Here is a 15,642-nt window from a genome sequence, read left to right on the forward strand (position 1 = left end):
CCTTAAAAGAAGCTGACTGACCTCCGACAAAAGGATGGGGTCCGGATGAGGGTGGTTGTCTGAGGCCTGTGGTCCAGGTGGCTCTGAATGAGTGGGAGACAATAACCCTGATGAATGACCTGCAGGGATCTGCGTTGGACATGGTCCTGGATCATTCCAAACTGAACAGGGAAAGCCTCCATCCCACCGGTGCAGAGTGACAGAGACTGTCATTGAGGTTTAGTGTTCTGGGGTGCAGGGGGGTGGTGGCCATAACTTCACCTCCTCTCTGGGCATCTCTACCTCTTCTCTCAGGCAGCATCTGCCTTGCATCCTTTCTGGGCATAGGCTCTAGCGGCATAGGCTGCTAAGGGACGAAAACCCCTACCTCTAGCAGGCTGTTGTACACCTAGCCCGAAGAACTTAGCCGTGGCCTTTGATGACTACACCTTCTGGAGAGCGTCATCCACAAGGCTGCCTGACAAAAACATCTTGCCCCAAGCATCATGTCTATTGCGCTCCCTGTCAGGAGGGAGGGGAGGGAAAGTGGAGGTTTTTAGGTTCACCGTTGGCGCTTGAACCACCAAGCTTTCGGGGAGGCATGAGAGGAGAAAAATGTTGGATCAAACAGTGCCGGGTGGTGTTTCCTCGCCAGATCCCAGTCAACTGCTGCAGCACAGGCAGGTTTCTTCCAAACCTCTGTTAAATGCGCCTCCACATTGAAGGGCCGTAGTGTCTGCTTCTCACAGGTTTTATCCAGGATATCACAAAGCTCCTACTGGATCTTGGACCTGGATGGAGCAGAAAGCCCCAAGTTCTCGATTACCTTGGCCATAATTTGCTGAAAAGCGGGCTGAGGATTGCCGGAGTGGAGCTGGCAAGTTATCCATCTTTGGGGATGTGTCTAGGCCACGCAGGTCCTCGGTTAGCCCAAACACATCCTCACCTTCCGCGTAGAATTCTTTGGAAAAATCTCTCTCATCTCAAACCCGAATTGGCTTCATGTCCAATCTGGAGCACCATCTGGGACATGAAGGCATCTCTTGGAGGCAAGTGTACATCCCGGGGAGCTTCGACAACACATATGTCGATGTCGAGACCGGGCCCAGCAGTGGGACTGCAGCACTCATAGGTGGGGTCGTCCAGCGCCTAAACCCTTTGGTCATCAGCAGATCCAGGCTCCAGCCCAAAGGCGTACAGGAGTGGACTCCAGCTACTGCCCTGTCAGCACCCCAGCCGAAGCTGAAGGTGCCTTTGATGGCGGCGCTGATGCCAAAGCTGCTGGCGCTGTGGCAAAGTTTTCCATTACCTTTGGTAAAATGCCTCCCATTTCTCTTTTGTGGAGAACTTGGGTGGGGAAAGAGACTTGTACCTGCCATTCCGGGGACTCCCTAGAGCGGTGGCTCCTCTTATTTATTTGAGGATGCAGAAGAGTGATGCTAAGAGGACACACTCAGCGAGCAGGACCCCTTCCGGTGCTGCATCTTTTTCTTCTTGTCCTTTTTTTGCTGCTCTTTGGGTGGAGCTGGTTTTTCCGGATGGCGATCCGTGCTGTGCGACCTTGAATGAAGACACAGCTCCACACTCTTCGCCTTGTGGACGAAAGTGAAGAGTTTTGCCGCTCTTTCTCTGAGAGCCTTCAGGTACCTAGACTGGTACTACCTGTAATCCTGGGTGTCGTGACACTCGCCCAAACAAAGACAGATCTGGTGTGGATCTGAAACAGACACCTGTCGGCCGCAATCCGCACACAGATTGAATCCTGAGGCCTTCGACAGAATCTGCATTGCATAGAGAAATGTTTGCTTTTTAAGTGAATACATTCTGATCAGAGTGCATAGAAAAAAGGAGCTGAGGTCACGGGGTGCAGTGCCTCAATATACACTGGCTCTGGCGTCATGTCCGGCACATGGCTCTAGGGGCACCAAACGCAGCCGACGCAGACCGGCGCTGCACTCCTGGGCGGCAGAACAGTTTCTGAGAACATCGCTGGGGAAAGGTTTATCACAGATGAGGAATCCGTGGAAGGAAAGACTGCATTAGAAATGGAGAGGAAAAAAGATAAGGAGAGTAGGGAGCGCAATCAGAGAGGATACAAAATTGGGGAGAGGAGCGATGGCAAGTAGAAGGAGGAGAAGAGTTGTTAGAGACAGAGTAGGGGGTGGAGAAGAAAGATCCATGAGGGAGGAGAGCAGAGATGGAGATAGGAGGAGGAATAAAGTCAGAGAGGGGGAGAGCATGAAGGGGAGAGACTGGACAAAATACACTGCCGACATCGGTCAGTAAAAATAGACCAGGCTGGGGTTTGGGATATGCTGGCGGAAAGGTAACAGGATGTTGTCTGGATGAATGAGAATGAAGATTGGATAGTTGGGGGTCAGGATACCACTTTCTTTATTTGGTTACGCCAGGAACCGGATGTGTGCAATGTTTTATTAAGATAACATGAGACATGACTGAAATGTCCTTGGTTGTTGCATTTTGAAATTGAGAGGACCAGATTTACCCCATAGAAAAATCCCAGAGGGAGATAAAAAAGGCCACAGCCATTAGGGTTCCCTCCCAAAACAGAGAAGACTTATACAGTAGGGTTTACCTTGTGTTAGTAGCCCTTAAATGCAGTGATAACTGTGTTAGAGCTGCATTTAAGGGTCCGCCTAATCTCGATTCTGTCATGTTTACCCCCAGCTCAGATCTGTAATTGCACTGAAAATTTCCCATTGGGGCCAATGGACCCAATGGGGAATGGGGAGTAACAGTGCCCAACCAGTGATCCGGCTGTAATACCACCGGATGGGTGGGCGCTAACGCAAATAAAGTTGGGGCAGTATACCGCCCAGCTCGTGATGAGTACCTTTGTTTGGTAGAGGGGGTTTTGCTGATTAAATGGAGGAGTGCAGAATATATGCTATGGTCAATGGTAGTCCGGCTGACTACGGAGTAGCTGTGACCCCTTTAATCTCTAACACAGTTTTATATGACTCATGCACCATAGAGCAAAAATATTAATTTCATAAAGACATGTGGAGGAAAATAAATTACACACCGCGACTGCATCTTTGCACATACCTCGATATAGCTGCTTGCATCTAAATATTCTGCAGTCTGAATTTTTACATCAAGATGTTTCTTTACCAAGTTGTATGTAATTTACACAACAGAACATTGGACATTTGTTTAATAACATAAGTTTTTATGTCAATAAAACACACATACAAAAGCATAACATTTAACACCAACATCACAGGGGAGAAAAGATGCCAACATGAACATAAAAAGTAGCAAACAGTTGTTATATTTCACATGATAATTCTTCCACCATTTCAACATATTAAATACCTACTTGTCCTACTTGTCACAAAAGTATTTTTTTAATCATGTAGTATCAGAAATCAGCCATAAAGAAGTTGCAATGCCACATGACTGGATTTAAGTATTAACTACTGAAACAAATCTAAACCAAAAGAAAGGGTTAATCATGAAATCACAAACGCCACTTTGTGCAAGTGTATAAATAGAAAAAACAACATATTCCCAAAAGAGCTTCAGGGTAGTGTCACTTTCAGAAAAAATAAAATCCCTTTTTGGTGGAGTGCTGCACTGATCCAAAGAGCAGATGATTAGTACAAATCACTGCAGAGAATCAGTGGAAGGTGAGGTACCATGAGACCTCCTACGATAGCTAGCCTTCAAAGAGCCCCCGAGACATACCAGCTATAATAGGATTCCCATGCTTCAGTGGAAATTGACCATTAGGCTGGAGGTTTGCAGCAGATGGCTTTTGGGTCAGGAATACAATCCAGTGCCAAAAGGAAATCCATTCATATATTTTAAGTGCCCCCAGCCACTCCCACAAGACAATATCCAGGAAGTAGAACCTGTTCTCCAAAAGGCAGTCAAAGCATATTTTAAAGTACATTTCGGGGTCCAGATGATTCCCAAGGATTTCAGTGATGCAGGTTTTACAGTCGTCGATGCTGGATCCTTGCAGGTAATCTTCCCTTGCGCAAAAGCTTCCGAGGAGGGTGTTCTTAAAAACCAAATTATCATGATTAATTTTGTTGTACTTCTTTATAACATGCAACACATATAATTTATTTAAACATAATCCATGTTTTGAAGCAAACGGAAATACCAGATGTTTGTAAGGAAACAAATAGTTTGTCTCAAATTCAAAGGCCAAACGACCAATACACCTGAATAACAGTTCCCAAGATAATGGAACGGATAAATTAAGCCTATGTCTTTTAATATTATGATGTATTAATGGCACTCGGTGGAGGAATATTTTATAAGCTAATCATTTGTGACTATTTGTACAGTGATTGCTTTCAAGGGATTAGTCTGTAAAATGATTGGCCCAGAAGCTTTAATTTCCATATCCGTCACTTACCAAATAGGCATGATGAATGACAAAATGTTTTCGCCCATTAGAGCCGATTAAACCATGTCTCCAATGAACTACCATACAGTCATTGATGCATACTGCACAATGTACAACAGTAACTAGTTTGTTTCTTCTACTTGTTTGCTCCTCTGACCAATAATTCTACATGCATTGCAGTACCTCACATCTATGAATTTGTTCAAAACACAACTTTGACTGTTACCTTGGAAATAACTAGTGATTTTTCTGGAAATCTGAGCCTAGTGTGATGATTCACCATCAAATACTGGAAGGAATCATATCGCTGTACGATCATTTGCACAAACAACAGCGTCCTGCCTGCCTGTCTGTGGGGGTCAATATGAAGTCAAACATTTAGTGGGAGCAAGTAAGTTTGCATTTCGATTTTTAAAACATAAAACGTTTTGCAGCATTTTGCTGAATACCTATTTTTCAGCAGTGTACTATTTTTATTGGATCTTCCTCTAGAAATCTGTCCTTCAAAGCAAGACACAAAGAATTGGCCAAAATACATTTTGGGAATCCCTTATAGATTTAATCATAATCTTGAGTGGTTTAATCAAGTTTCAGTACAAGCTAATGCAGTGTTCAAAGTAGTTTCAATTTCATAGGAAAAAGGGCATACTTGCATGTCTAGCAAAGGTGAAGGGAGCTAAACAACGAAACAGCGAAAACAAGCATGCACTGCACCCAGCTCATTTTGCATGCAAATTAAAACAATTCCCATTTTTTGTGTCAAGGGCTGTCATGCTAACGAAGGATGAGAAGTTAAAAATGTAAGAAAAAAAACTAAAGACAGGAGGAAGGACGGTTTTAAATAATTTGAAGGAGTCAATCGATGGGTCATCTTGCCCATTGTTTTCCACTCTCATTAAGCCAATGGTCATGGCCATATTGCTTGCTTTTATGTCAGCACCATCTTTATCATTGCAATACAACTTTGAAAAATGAGTGAATTGCAACATGCATCATTTTTTTGCAAATATCTGATTACTTCTCTCAAATTATTTGTTTGTAAAGTAAGGCAACGTAGTGGAAAACCAAATGTTAATGGACTAGCATACGGAAATATTTATAAAACTAAACATAAACAATTCATTTATCATTTTGCTTACCAGGGGCATTTCTACTGATGTCACTGTCATAGCTTTCTTGATGGACATCTCCGTGGCAGCTTTCTGTGGCACTCATAGCTCCTCCTTGCTCACTTCCAAGGCTGCTTGTGCTTGCTGAAAGGGCTGGATTAAAATTGCCCAAATTGGCCTTTGTCCCAACAGTCTGTGCAATGTTAGTTTCATTGCTAGAAACTACAAAACAAAATCAATTTACACAACATGGAATCACTTTGTACCTATCATGCCTACATGTATTAGTAGTCTATCCATGATTCAGAATAAATACATTTACATTATTTGCACTGTGCGTTGTTTATTGAACTTAAAAAAACAATCTCCTGAGAATTGCCATCCAAAGAAGCACAACATCATGTATTTGGTAAAATAGCCACAACGTGTTCAATATAGCTTTGATTCTGTCACTGTAAGACCCAAGTTTAAAATCAAACGGTCCATATAAATTGGTCGGCTTACCCTTGAATCACAACATTTTACAAGAAAAGCAAATACGGCACTATCAATCTTTGGCCTATTGCTGGTGTGAAAGTTAGGTCAAATTAATGTTTGAATAAATCCCAGTGTTGCTGAGGTTTTGCATAAGAACAGTCAGTCGAAATATTTGTTATCTCGGTCCCTAAATCTGAGGTCCTATTGTTAATAGACTGTAGAGATTCTTCAGACTTTATTACAGCTGATTATCTAACCATAAATCCTAATAAACTATATTTTGCTTTGGAGGAAATAACTAGTGCAATCATGGCCCAAAAAGAACCGAATAAGAGTCCAGGAGAAGATTTAGTCCTGCTTGAACATTTTAGCTCAGATCTGAGCCCCACTTTTATTGACATTGTTTAACGCTATTGCCAGTGTTAATATACTCCCTGCTACAAGGAACACAGCCATAAAAGTCCTGATCAATAAAAAAGGGCAAGAAATCAGTACCCAATTCATACTGAACTATACCTTTACTTGTTGGGTTGTCAAATATTTGTTGTACGGTTACTGTATAGACATACGATAGACTGGAAAGATGCTGTACAAATAATGACTGATACCCAATTGGGGAAGGTCTGGTAGGGAATGATAAATCAACCCCTAAACCTTTGTTTATTGATATTGAAATATCTAGCATTTATGCATCGCTTTTGATTTGGTGGATAGGAGATTATTAAGGTCTATTTTGGCTAATTTCGGCATATCCCCTGGCCTTCCTAAATTATCGATAGCTTTACAAACTAAGATGAAAGCAAAGGTTTGCATTGATTACAATGGGACTTCTAAAAACAATTTGAAACAAGAAAAGGCTTGTGCCAAGGTTGTGTACTTTTAATCTTTCAGGTGACCAGACAGCAGCAGTGACATTTAGACTGGATGCGTATTCTAGTCATGCAGATTATGTTCTTAGGTTCTATATGATCTGCTCAAAACATTTAATCACATTTTTTACAGGTAGATTTTGCCGCAAATATATGAGGAGAGACCCCACACCCTCTCCTCTGCATTAGTTATTCGCCTAAACATTAATTCTATTTCGATGAAATCTCCTGCGGTAAAAACTCCCTATCCCATGTCCTTAAGGAGGTGACAAATAGGCCTTTTTTAACGATTCCCTCTCCAAGGGGTGGAAAGCGATTGTGACCCAGTCCGCTGATGTTTTAAGTTAGTCTGTGGGAATTTTAAGCCATCATTTTAAACAATTGTGTAATGTCTGATATAAGACTAACCAATAACAAGAGGCACCTTAAATCTGCAAATCTTCCCGCTATGTTTCAATGTTTTGCCGATTCTGGAATTGTGTTTTAGAATAAGAGTTCCCAAGCTAATTCTTCTATTGATTTCATGTATCAAAGTTTGGTGACTGCAATCTCACCATTTGTGGCAAAACACTGATGAAACATGTTTTAAAGCTTGGTACGCTCCTGGGATTCCTGTACAATAAAGAATGTCACATTGCTAAATGGGACTTATTGTCTGCCTTAACACGGGATACTGAGAAACAAGTTACGCTGTGCATATGAAGATCTGATTATGAATGACAAGTGGAGAAAAAATGGGAATCTCAGTTCAGCTTCTTCCAGTAAAGCTCATAGTAGATTTTATTTCCTTTCAAAAGATGTAATTATGGACATATTAATTAGGCGTGAACTAGAGTCATCAATAACTAAGGAAGCTTGGTTTGACTATTTCCGTAACCTTTATGAATTGAATGGTTGTTTTGACAGCGATTTTAGCGATATTATATTGGATTCATCAACGTTTTTAACAATAACCAATTTAGATGTTTACTCAGCTATCAGACGCGATGAAGACATTTTTACCATATACTTTATTTAAAGTAAAATAAGGCCTGCCATTCCCTATGTCGTTGGGGTGTTCCCTACCTACTTCACTAACTAAGGTGCTAGTGAGTCAGAGTGAATGTCCAAAACAAGTGCATTCACAGTCCAAATCTAACCTATCAGACCCTAACACTAGTATAACTAATGAAGGCCAGGAGAATGACTTCCTTCTTCTGGGTGCTGTGTTTCATCACATGATTTTTCTTGATTATTTTATTCTACTCAATAGATCATACATAAATAGTCTCTGGACTATGTTTTGCAGTTCTTTTAGGGGACTGGTAGCTTCCTTGTCCTGGTTCTGAGGGATTATCTTTGACCTTTCCAAGTTCCTTCTATCTCTCTTGTCGGACTCCAAACCACCTTTTATACAATTCTCCTCTCGGGAATTTCGGCTGCACAACTCCCAATTATAAATCACCTCTTCCTGGATGCTCTTTCATTTATGATATTTATCTTCCTGACCCCACGTGTCTTGACTCCCAAAATGTCTCCCTTTGGTTTTTGTTCTTTCTTATCTTTGGGATATGGGTAGACCTTTCCCTTTTCATAAGGCAATAAGATTCCAACTCTATTAGTCTTCCCGTCTGTGGGTTTCCTGTTTCTCTTTACCCAGTTCTGAGGTGTTAAGCTTTTAATTCTATTTCTGTCCCCCTCTGTGGAGGTTGGGCTTATGTTGATCTCTTTAACACAGTTCAGGTTAAATAGGATTCCAATTCTATTTCTTTCCCTTTCTGTGGTTTTCCTGTTTCTCTTTATCTCCTTACTACAGTCCTGCTTCATCTGCTTGTTTTCAATTCTTTTCCGGGACGTGTTTTGTTCAATTTATACAGAGTTCCTTTTAACTTGCCTGTATTCCCAATCCCCGTATTACCTTCTGTCTTCAGGGGTAACCCTTCTGGTAGCTGTAGGACTTTGGACTCTCTCTCTGCTTTTTGGTCCATCTGTGGTTGACTTTCCGCAACGTCGGTTTCATTTACATCCCGTTCACGACTTGTGGATAGAACTGTTGCTGGAACTCGCTTTGGGAGTTGCTTCCTCCTGCTGGTGGTGTCAGCGTCGTTATGGGGGCCAGCTACCCACCATGATTGCTGTGTGGTCACACCACTGCCAAACTCTTGGTTCCAACTTGTTTTCCTCAGTTCTCGCACATCAGACTTCCAGCGTTTCTCATTCTGCACTGGCGCTGCTCTGGCTTATGCGGGCTCCACGTTCTGCGACAGCTCTACCTTCTTCCGCTCTGATATGTACAGGATGATTCCCCTGGTATTCTTGTATTTCTGTTCTCTCTCTGGTTTCTGACTCCTCTCGATAGCTCTTTGTCTTGTCATCCCTTTTCAGCAGTCCATTTGAAACCCTTACTTAAAGGGATAGCCTCAGTTTCTTGTGTTGATAATATAGGTCCACTTTATCTTCATGAAATTGATTGCATTCCGGTGTATTAGGTAAGTCCATATAAGCCATCATTTGGAGGGCATCCGGGAGTTCCTCACGGGAAAGGGAGTCCTTGCCCCTAAAGGGTGTCTATCTCCCAGTGAGGTCCCACTTGCCTCAACCCCTAGCGAGGGTGTTGCAGAGCAGACTCACCTCCCTAACCTCACGGGTTAGGGGCGGGCTCCTCCTTTGGAAGAAGGGACAAATTCCCTCAATTCATCACACTACTTAAAGGTTTGCTTCCAAAACAATGGGCCTCATTACAAGTTCGGCGGTAGCCTTGCCGGTAAAACCCACAGGCTGCCGCTGAACTTGTGCATTTTTCCGGCTCCTGGCAATGGGGAAATACAGGGCCATTACAACCCTGGCGGACCCTGTATTTTCCCATTGACAGGCGCCTGAATGCATTACTCCTCATTCCCATTTGAGCCCCATAGGGGATGGTGAATGGTGTTGGTGCATCCGACATGGTCTGCTCGCAGGCCGTTCCGCCTGCCAGGTCAGACCTGGCGAGCGAAAAGGCACCCGTAGCAGACCTTGTAGTTTGCCGGTCCGGTAACAATGGTACTGGCAAGCTTACCGGTACCGTTATTAACGGACCGGCAAACTTATAATGAGGCCCAAAGTCAGCTGGTCTAAAAAAATAGCTGAAAGCAAACTGACTTTAAAGTGGTGTACCAGGGCGTTGGTGCCTTTATAATAAATTGGGGAGTGGACTCCAGATGGCTTCGCTGAAAGTATATAAATCACAAGCAGTTTTGACGGCTTCTTATAGAAGTGAGGTGTGGGTTCACCATAGTGTGTACAACATGGGCAAGGTTGAGAATACATTTATAAAACAAATTCTTGGTCTCCCATCAAGCACCCAACTGTATCATTTTTAGAATTAGGAAGAAAATCTATTAGTAAACCTATTACGTATGACGTTTCTTTTCAATCTGTTTTTTATGGATTACGTACTCATGCCTCTAAAAATGTAATTTTGTCTAACAAAGTAGCCTTGGGTGCTATTCATTTGCAGGGCATTAGGACATGGGACTAGTACAAACATGTGAGAAATATTTTAGTATTGATCGTGCTTCTAGATTTCTTGTCGGATTCATTGGGTGTCTCAAACTCAATGCTGGCCGATGTGAAAGAAATACATGAGTTATTCCATTTGGAAAAACAATTTGAAAAAACAAACACAAAACAGATTTGCCAGTTATTTGGTTCAAAAAATATCTTTTGCAGCTGAATCTCATTTAGGTGAGATTTTTCAGATGAAGAAAAGAAGTTTATATCGCAATTTCAGACGATGCATTTCAAGTAGTAGAATTTACCTCAGGATGGTCTAATAATGTCGGGAAGTGTTCTCCTTTTTGCCTAACTAAAATTGAATAGGAATCTCATTTCTTGTTTACGTGTCAACAATATTTTTATATTAGGAGGAAATTCTTGATATTGACATTTTGTAAGTATTGTATAAGCCCTTGTGTTATGCTAAAAAGAAAATGCTGCCAGAAGTTGAATTTGATGTGGCTAATTATTTATCATAATACATTTTTTCAAAGATTGCCGTCTGAAAGTCTGCAGTTTGTGCACTTTTGGTCAAAATTGACCTCATGAATATAAATATATACACATATGCGGGGGTAGGAAATTAGGGGGAAGGAGGGTAGGGTTGCACCCCCATTCAAAAAATAAACTGGTTGAATACATGGCGATCCAAAGTGCACAAACAAACTGCTGTCTTTTAAACAGCAATCTATGAAAGCACATAGAACTGTTTTGTATATAATGCTTGGCGTCGGAGAACCGTATTTTAAAAAATGTTTTCTCTGATAGGGGATTTTAAGGATTACTTTATGCTATTTGTGATGTTTTGATCTATTTAATGATTTGATGTATGTGCTTCTATGGATGTTGTGAGAAACGTAATGGTGTCTGCCTAGCTAGTCTCCAGGGATCTGTCATCCAGGTGGTCAAGACACGGCCACCGCTATTGGATCCAGTTCCTGGGGGGGTGGACCAGTGAGGGAGGATCATCTGGATTGGTGGTCCTTGGGGAGTGGGAGACCAACGGGCGAGACGCCCCATCCTACTCCATAGGATATTCCAAAACACTGTCCCCACGCTTTTTTCTGCACTAACACTTTCGCACAACATGAAAGATAACAGACTAACACGAGAGCCATTTACCAGATGTGTCCCAATACAAGGGTCAAGCAAAGTCAGGCAATAGACAGAATCGCACACACCTGAAAGCCGTTTCCCTTCCCCACAGGGATAAAAGGTGGAGCAAAAAAGAACAGGACGAGCAAGGCAGACCATGCAATCTAAGAGCTAACTCAGCACTGCAGTTCAAGAGGAGGAGAAAGACAACACAGACCGAGAGGGTGACAAGGAGAGAGTCGACTTTGCCCTTTACGACCAAGGCCCATGGAGCCTCCGCAGAGGGAATGCTAAGTCTGCAAACAATAGCCAAGGTGTGTTGCAGCAGATGTCAACGGTACACAAGACCCTCCTCCGCCGATTATCAAGCCTGGGAGAGACGCTTGTCTTTGTGCTACTAACCTTGACTCTAAGGAGTAAAAAAGCCATGTGGTTCATCACAGCTGGTGAGTCGAGGGGAGTGTCGATAAGAAACTGAACTGTATTGAACAAAAAGTATCCCAAAGGCTAAATTGAACTTTGAAAAGAAAGCGATACTAGTAACGAAGGAGGGGAAAAACCAGCAACAAGGGGAGTCCGGCAACACGTGGGTGCTCACGCAGGATACTCTCAGCGATTACCAAATGGTAAAGACTACAGTAACCAGAAGGCCTTGGGAAGAGGCGAAGAAAGGTCAAAGTGGTCATACAGGGGTCTTGTAAAATCCTCTGTACCGTTGAAATTCTTTGATCGGCAGATGATTGCGAAAGTTTTTTTTTTTTTTGAAACTTTATTTTTGAATTTTACATACCCTCGAAATACAATCGCACCAACAAGGTGCACGATCGAAACTTGAGGAAAAGGAAACGGGGAGGTGAAAAAGGTGGAGTGTTGGGAGAAAAGGCAGGGAAGAAAGAAAGGAAAAAAACTTCATAACATTACCCATTAACTGTTCCCCCCCGAAGCCGCCCCTTCCCCTCCCGCCCCGTATGAAATTAGAGCCCAATTTAATTCTTCATCAGTGTCCGAAGTTTAAAGTTCAGAGGGATGTGGAGAATCTCAGTTCCATAGTCTCCTTTCAGGTGCCAGACGAATCAGAGCCTACAGATTAATTACTATTTAGCAGATATGCGATATACAGTCCCCAGATGTCTGGGGGGCGTGCATGCAATGGTAGGGTTCTTATAAATTCGCTTTCCACATTCTGGCAGTATGTTATGTCTCTTTTCCAGTCATCAAGTTTGGGTAGTGGGCCTCTGGCCCATGACATGGCGATCCTCCTCCGGGCCAGCACTAGAAGAAGGGCTGCTAATTTACGTGATGCAGCTTGAAGGTATTTTGTGAAACCCAGGATTGGCCCCAGCGGAAGCGGGGTCACCTGTTCGCCTATGATGTCAGCAGTTATTTGTAAGACTGAGTTCCAGAAACGTCGTATTCCGGGGCAGTCCCAGGCCAAGTGGAGGAAGTCCGCACGAGCCGCTGCGCATCTTTCTCATTGGGGCGACGTGTCTGGATGATGTTTGTGCTTCTTGACTGGGGTATAGTATATTTGGTGTACAAAGTTAAAATGTATTAATTTGTAACGAGTATTCAGTGCAACCTTTTGGGTTTGGTTTAGGATATAGGACCAATCTTCTGTGGATATCGTCTCCTGAATGGCAGTTTCACAATTTTGCTGGGTTTTAGTGTTGGGTTTCCCAATATCGGCCACCATGGATTTATATAACAGCGAGACCAATCTCCCTTCCCCCTGCGCTTGAATTGTGTTATGTAGTAACTCCCAGGTGGGGGTTGTTTAGGAAATAAGGGAAATAACTTGTGTAAGGTATTGCGTAATCTAAAATAAAGGAAAACATCTAGGGAAGTATTACCCCCCCCTATCTTTGGCCATTTGTGGGGTTAGAAAGGTGCCCTCAGGGAACAGGTCTCCGAGTGAGTGGACATTGACTTTGTCAGCCCATATTAGAAACACTTTTTCGTTTGTGAGGGGAATGCCAGGAATAAATCTCATTGGAAGTAGAGGGGAGAATCTCACGTCTACTCCGTATTTGGTCGCCATCTTTTTCCAGATTGCGTATGTAGACAAGACTGTGTTAAGCGTGTTATATGGGACTGGGATTTGGCTTATAATGACAGCGCTTAGCAGGTCGGGTGAGGCCAGGGCTCATTCCACTTGCACGTGTGGGCAAACAAAATGATCTGCGTACCAATAGCTCAGGAAGTGAGCCTGGGCCGCCCAATAGTATTTTTCTATATCTGGGAGCACCAGAACCCCCTTGGATGTTGGCAACACCAGGGTGCTATACGCGACACGAGCCGGTTTACCCGCCCATATGAGCTCTAGAACTGCCGTCCTGATTTTTTGGAGAAAGGATTTGGGAAGGAGTAGTGGGATGTTTATAAATAAATACAGAAGTTTAGGAAGAATGACCATCTTGATCAAGGATACTCTGCCCCATATCGTTAACGGTAATGATTTCCACCTAAGGATACGTTCTTGCATTGAGTTTAGCGTGGTGACATAATTATCCATGTAAATCTCATGATGGTTACGTGACATGTAAATGCCCAGATAGCGCACCTTTGAGTGCTCCCATTTAAAGCCGTGATCGTCAACAAATTCAGTTGTATTGGGGGTCAAGGGAAACACTTCCGATTTGGAATGATTAATTTTTAGCCCAGACATTTGGCCGAATCTTATCACTTCGTGCATTACAGGGTTAAGATTCTCTTGGGGGTCACTGACAAACAATATGACGTCATCAGCGTAAAGAGAAACAATCAATCTGTGTGGACCTAGTTTAAGCCCTCGGTGCAGTTGGTTTTCTCGTAATCTCGAAGCCAAAGGCTCCATGATAAGGGCGAATATCAGTGCTGAAAGCGGGCAGCCTTGTCTTGTTCCACGCTCTAGTGATATGCTCGTGGATCTAGTGTTACCCAGAGTGACATATGACTGCGGGTCGTTATATAACAGAGACTCTAACTAAAGAAATTACCAAAGCCCATCTGTCTAAGCGCTGCCATCCTGAATGGCCATTCAACAGAGTCGAACGCCTTCTCGGCGGCAAGAAGTACCGCAATCGCCTGTTGTTTTGGATCTATGGCCTCGATGACTCCGAACAGTCTTCTGATGCCGTATGTGGTACTGCGTCCTGGAATGAATCCGGCTTGGTCTCCAATCACCAGGGCCGGCATGAGAGGGAGTACCCATGTTGCAAGTATTTTGGCAAGAATTTTATTGTCCAGGTTGATTAAGGAGATCTGCCTGTAAAATGCGCATTCATCTGCGGGTTTGCCGGCTTTATGTAGTACCATAACATTGGCTTCGCGCAGTGTGGGGGGGAAGGCTTCCGTGCTCAACTGCTTCTTCTTAGACGCGGAGCAGGAGTGGGGCGAGGATGGATGCGTGGGCTTTGTAAAACTCTCCAATGAGCCCGTCTGGTCCTGGCGCTTTGGAGTTTGGAAGGGATTTTATTGCCTCCAGAATTTCTTCCTCCGTTATCGGAGCGTTTAGTGGTTCTCGCAGGTCTGCCTCCACCCAGTATAGCTCAGTGTCGTTAAGATATTCCTGTATAGAGTTCGGATCTGAGTTACCTTTGGAACTGTACAGGTTCTGATAGAAATTCCAGAACGTGAGAGCGATTTCCTCCTCTGTATTTACCCGCTGTCCTTGAACGTCTTTGACACATTCAACTCGTGTCGGGGTTTTGTCCATTGACAGTAGGCGGGCCAACAAGGTGCCTGGTTTCTGTCCCTCCCCATATTGCCGGATCTGGTGACCATGACCCGGGAATTTTATCTCCCTTTCGGCCGTTTCCCTGAACTTCAGAAGTTCCTCCTTTAGGTCGGCTTGAGTGTGAGAATTTGGAGCAATGAGAACTTGACGCTCTAGAGCTTTCAAACGCTTCTCACTACTTGAGAGCTCACTCCGGATCTTAGTATGCCGTTTTCTTTGCCCAGGCATATGCCACGTACAAAGCATTTTAGAGCTTCCCAAATGGTGCCGGGGGAATCGACAGAACCAACGTTTGTCTCGATGAAGGCCATTATTTCCTTGCGTAGTTCGTCTGCAAAGACTGTGTCGGCGAGAGAGCCATGCTTGAATCTCCAGTTGAGTCCAGGAACTGTTGCGCTCGCTAGGGAGACGTCGAGTGTGACCATTGAGTGGTCGGACAGGGTGCGTGGCAAGATTTGACTCGTACCCCAGATGAATGGGCTGTGGGAGGATGAAAAG

General features: G+C 43.5%; 1 protein-coding gene across 2 annotated transcripts in view; it reads right to left on the reverse strand.

Annotated features, from left to right (window-relative positions):
- Window positions 1-3,139: 3,139 nt before the first annotated feature.
- RPH3AL (rabphilin 3A like (without C2 domains)) overlaps window positions 3,140-15,642 on the reverse strand; it is a 1,136,504-nt gene continuing 1,124,001 nt past the window's right edge. For both annotated transcript variants that reach the window (XM_069615164.1, XM_069615165.1), the window contains exons 9-10: window positions 5,503-5,694; window positions 3,140-4,009 (exon numbers count right to left, since the gene is read on the reverse strand). In XM_069615164.1, the coding sequence (XP_069471265.1) occupies window positions 3,942-4,009; window positions 5,503-5,694 (260 nt within the window). In that variant the 3' untranslated portion in view covers window positions 3,140-3,941. The remainder of the gene's footprint in view (window positions 4,010-5,502; window positions 5,695-15,642) is intronic.

This window comes from Ambystoma mexicanum, chromosome 9 (genome assembly GCF_040938575.1).
Source record: "Ambystoma mexicanum isolate Mex_15411 chromosome 9, UKY_AmexF1_1, whole genome shotgun sequence".
In the NCBI taxonomy this organism is placed as follows: domain Eukaryota; kingdom Metazoa; phylum Chordata; class Amphibia; order Caudata; family Ambystomatidae; genus Ambystoma; species Ambystoma mexicanum.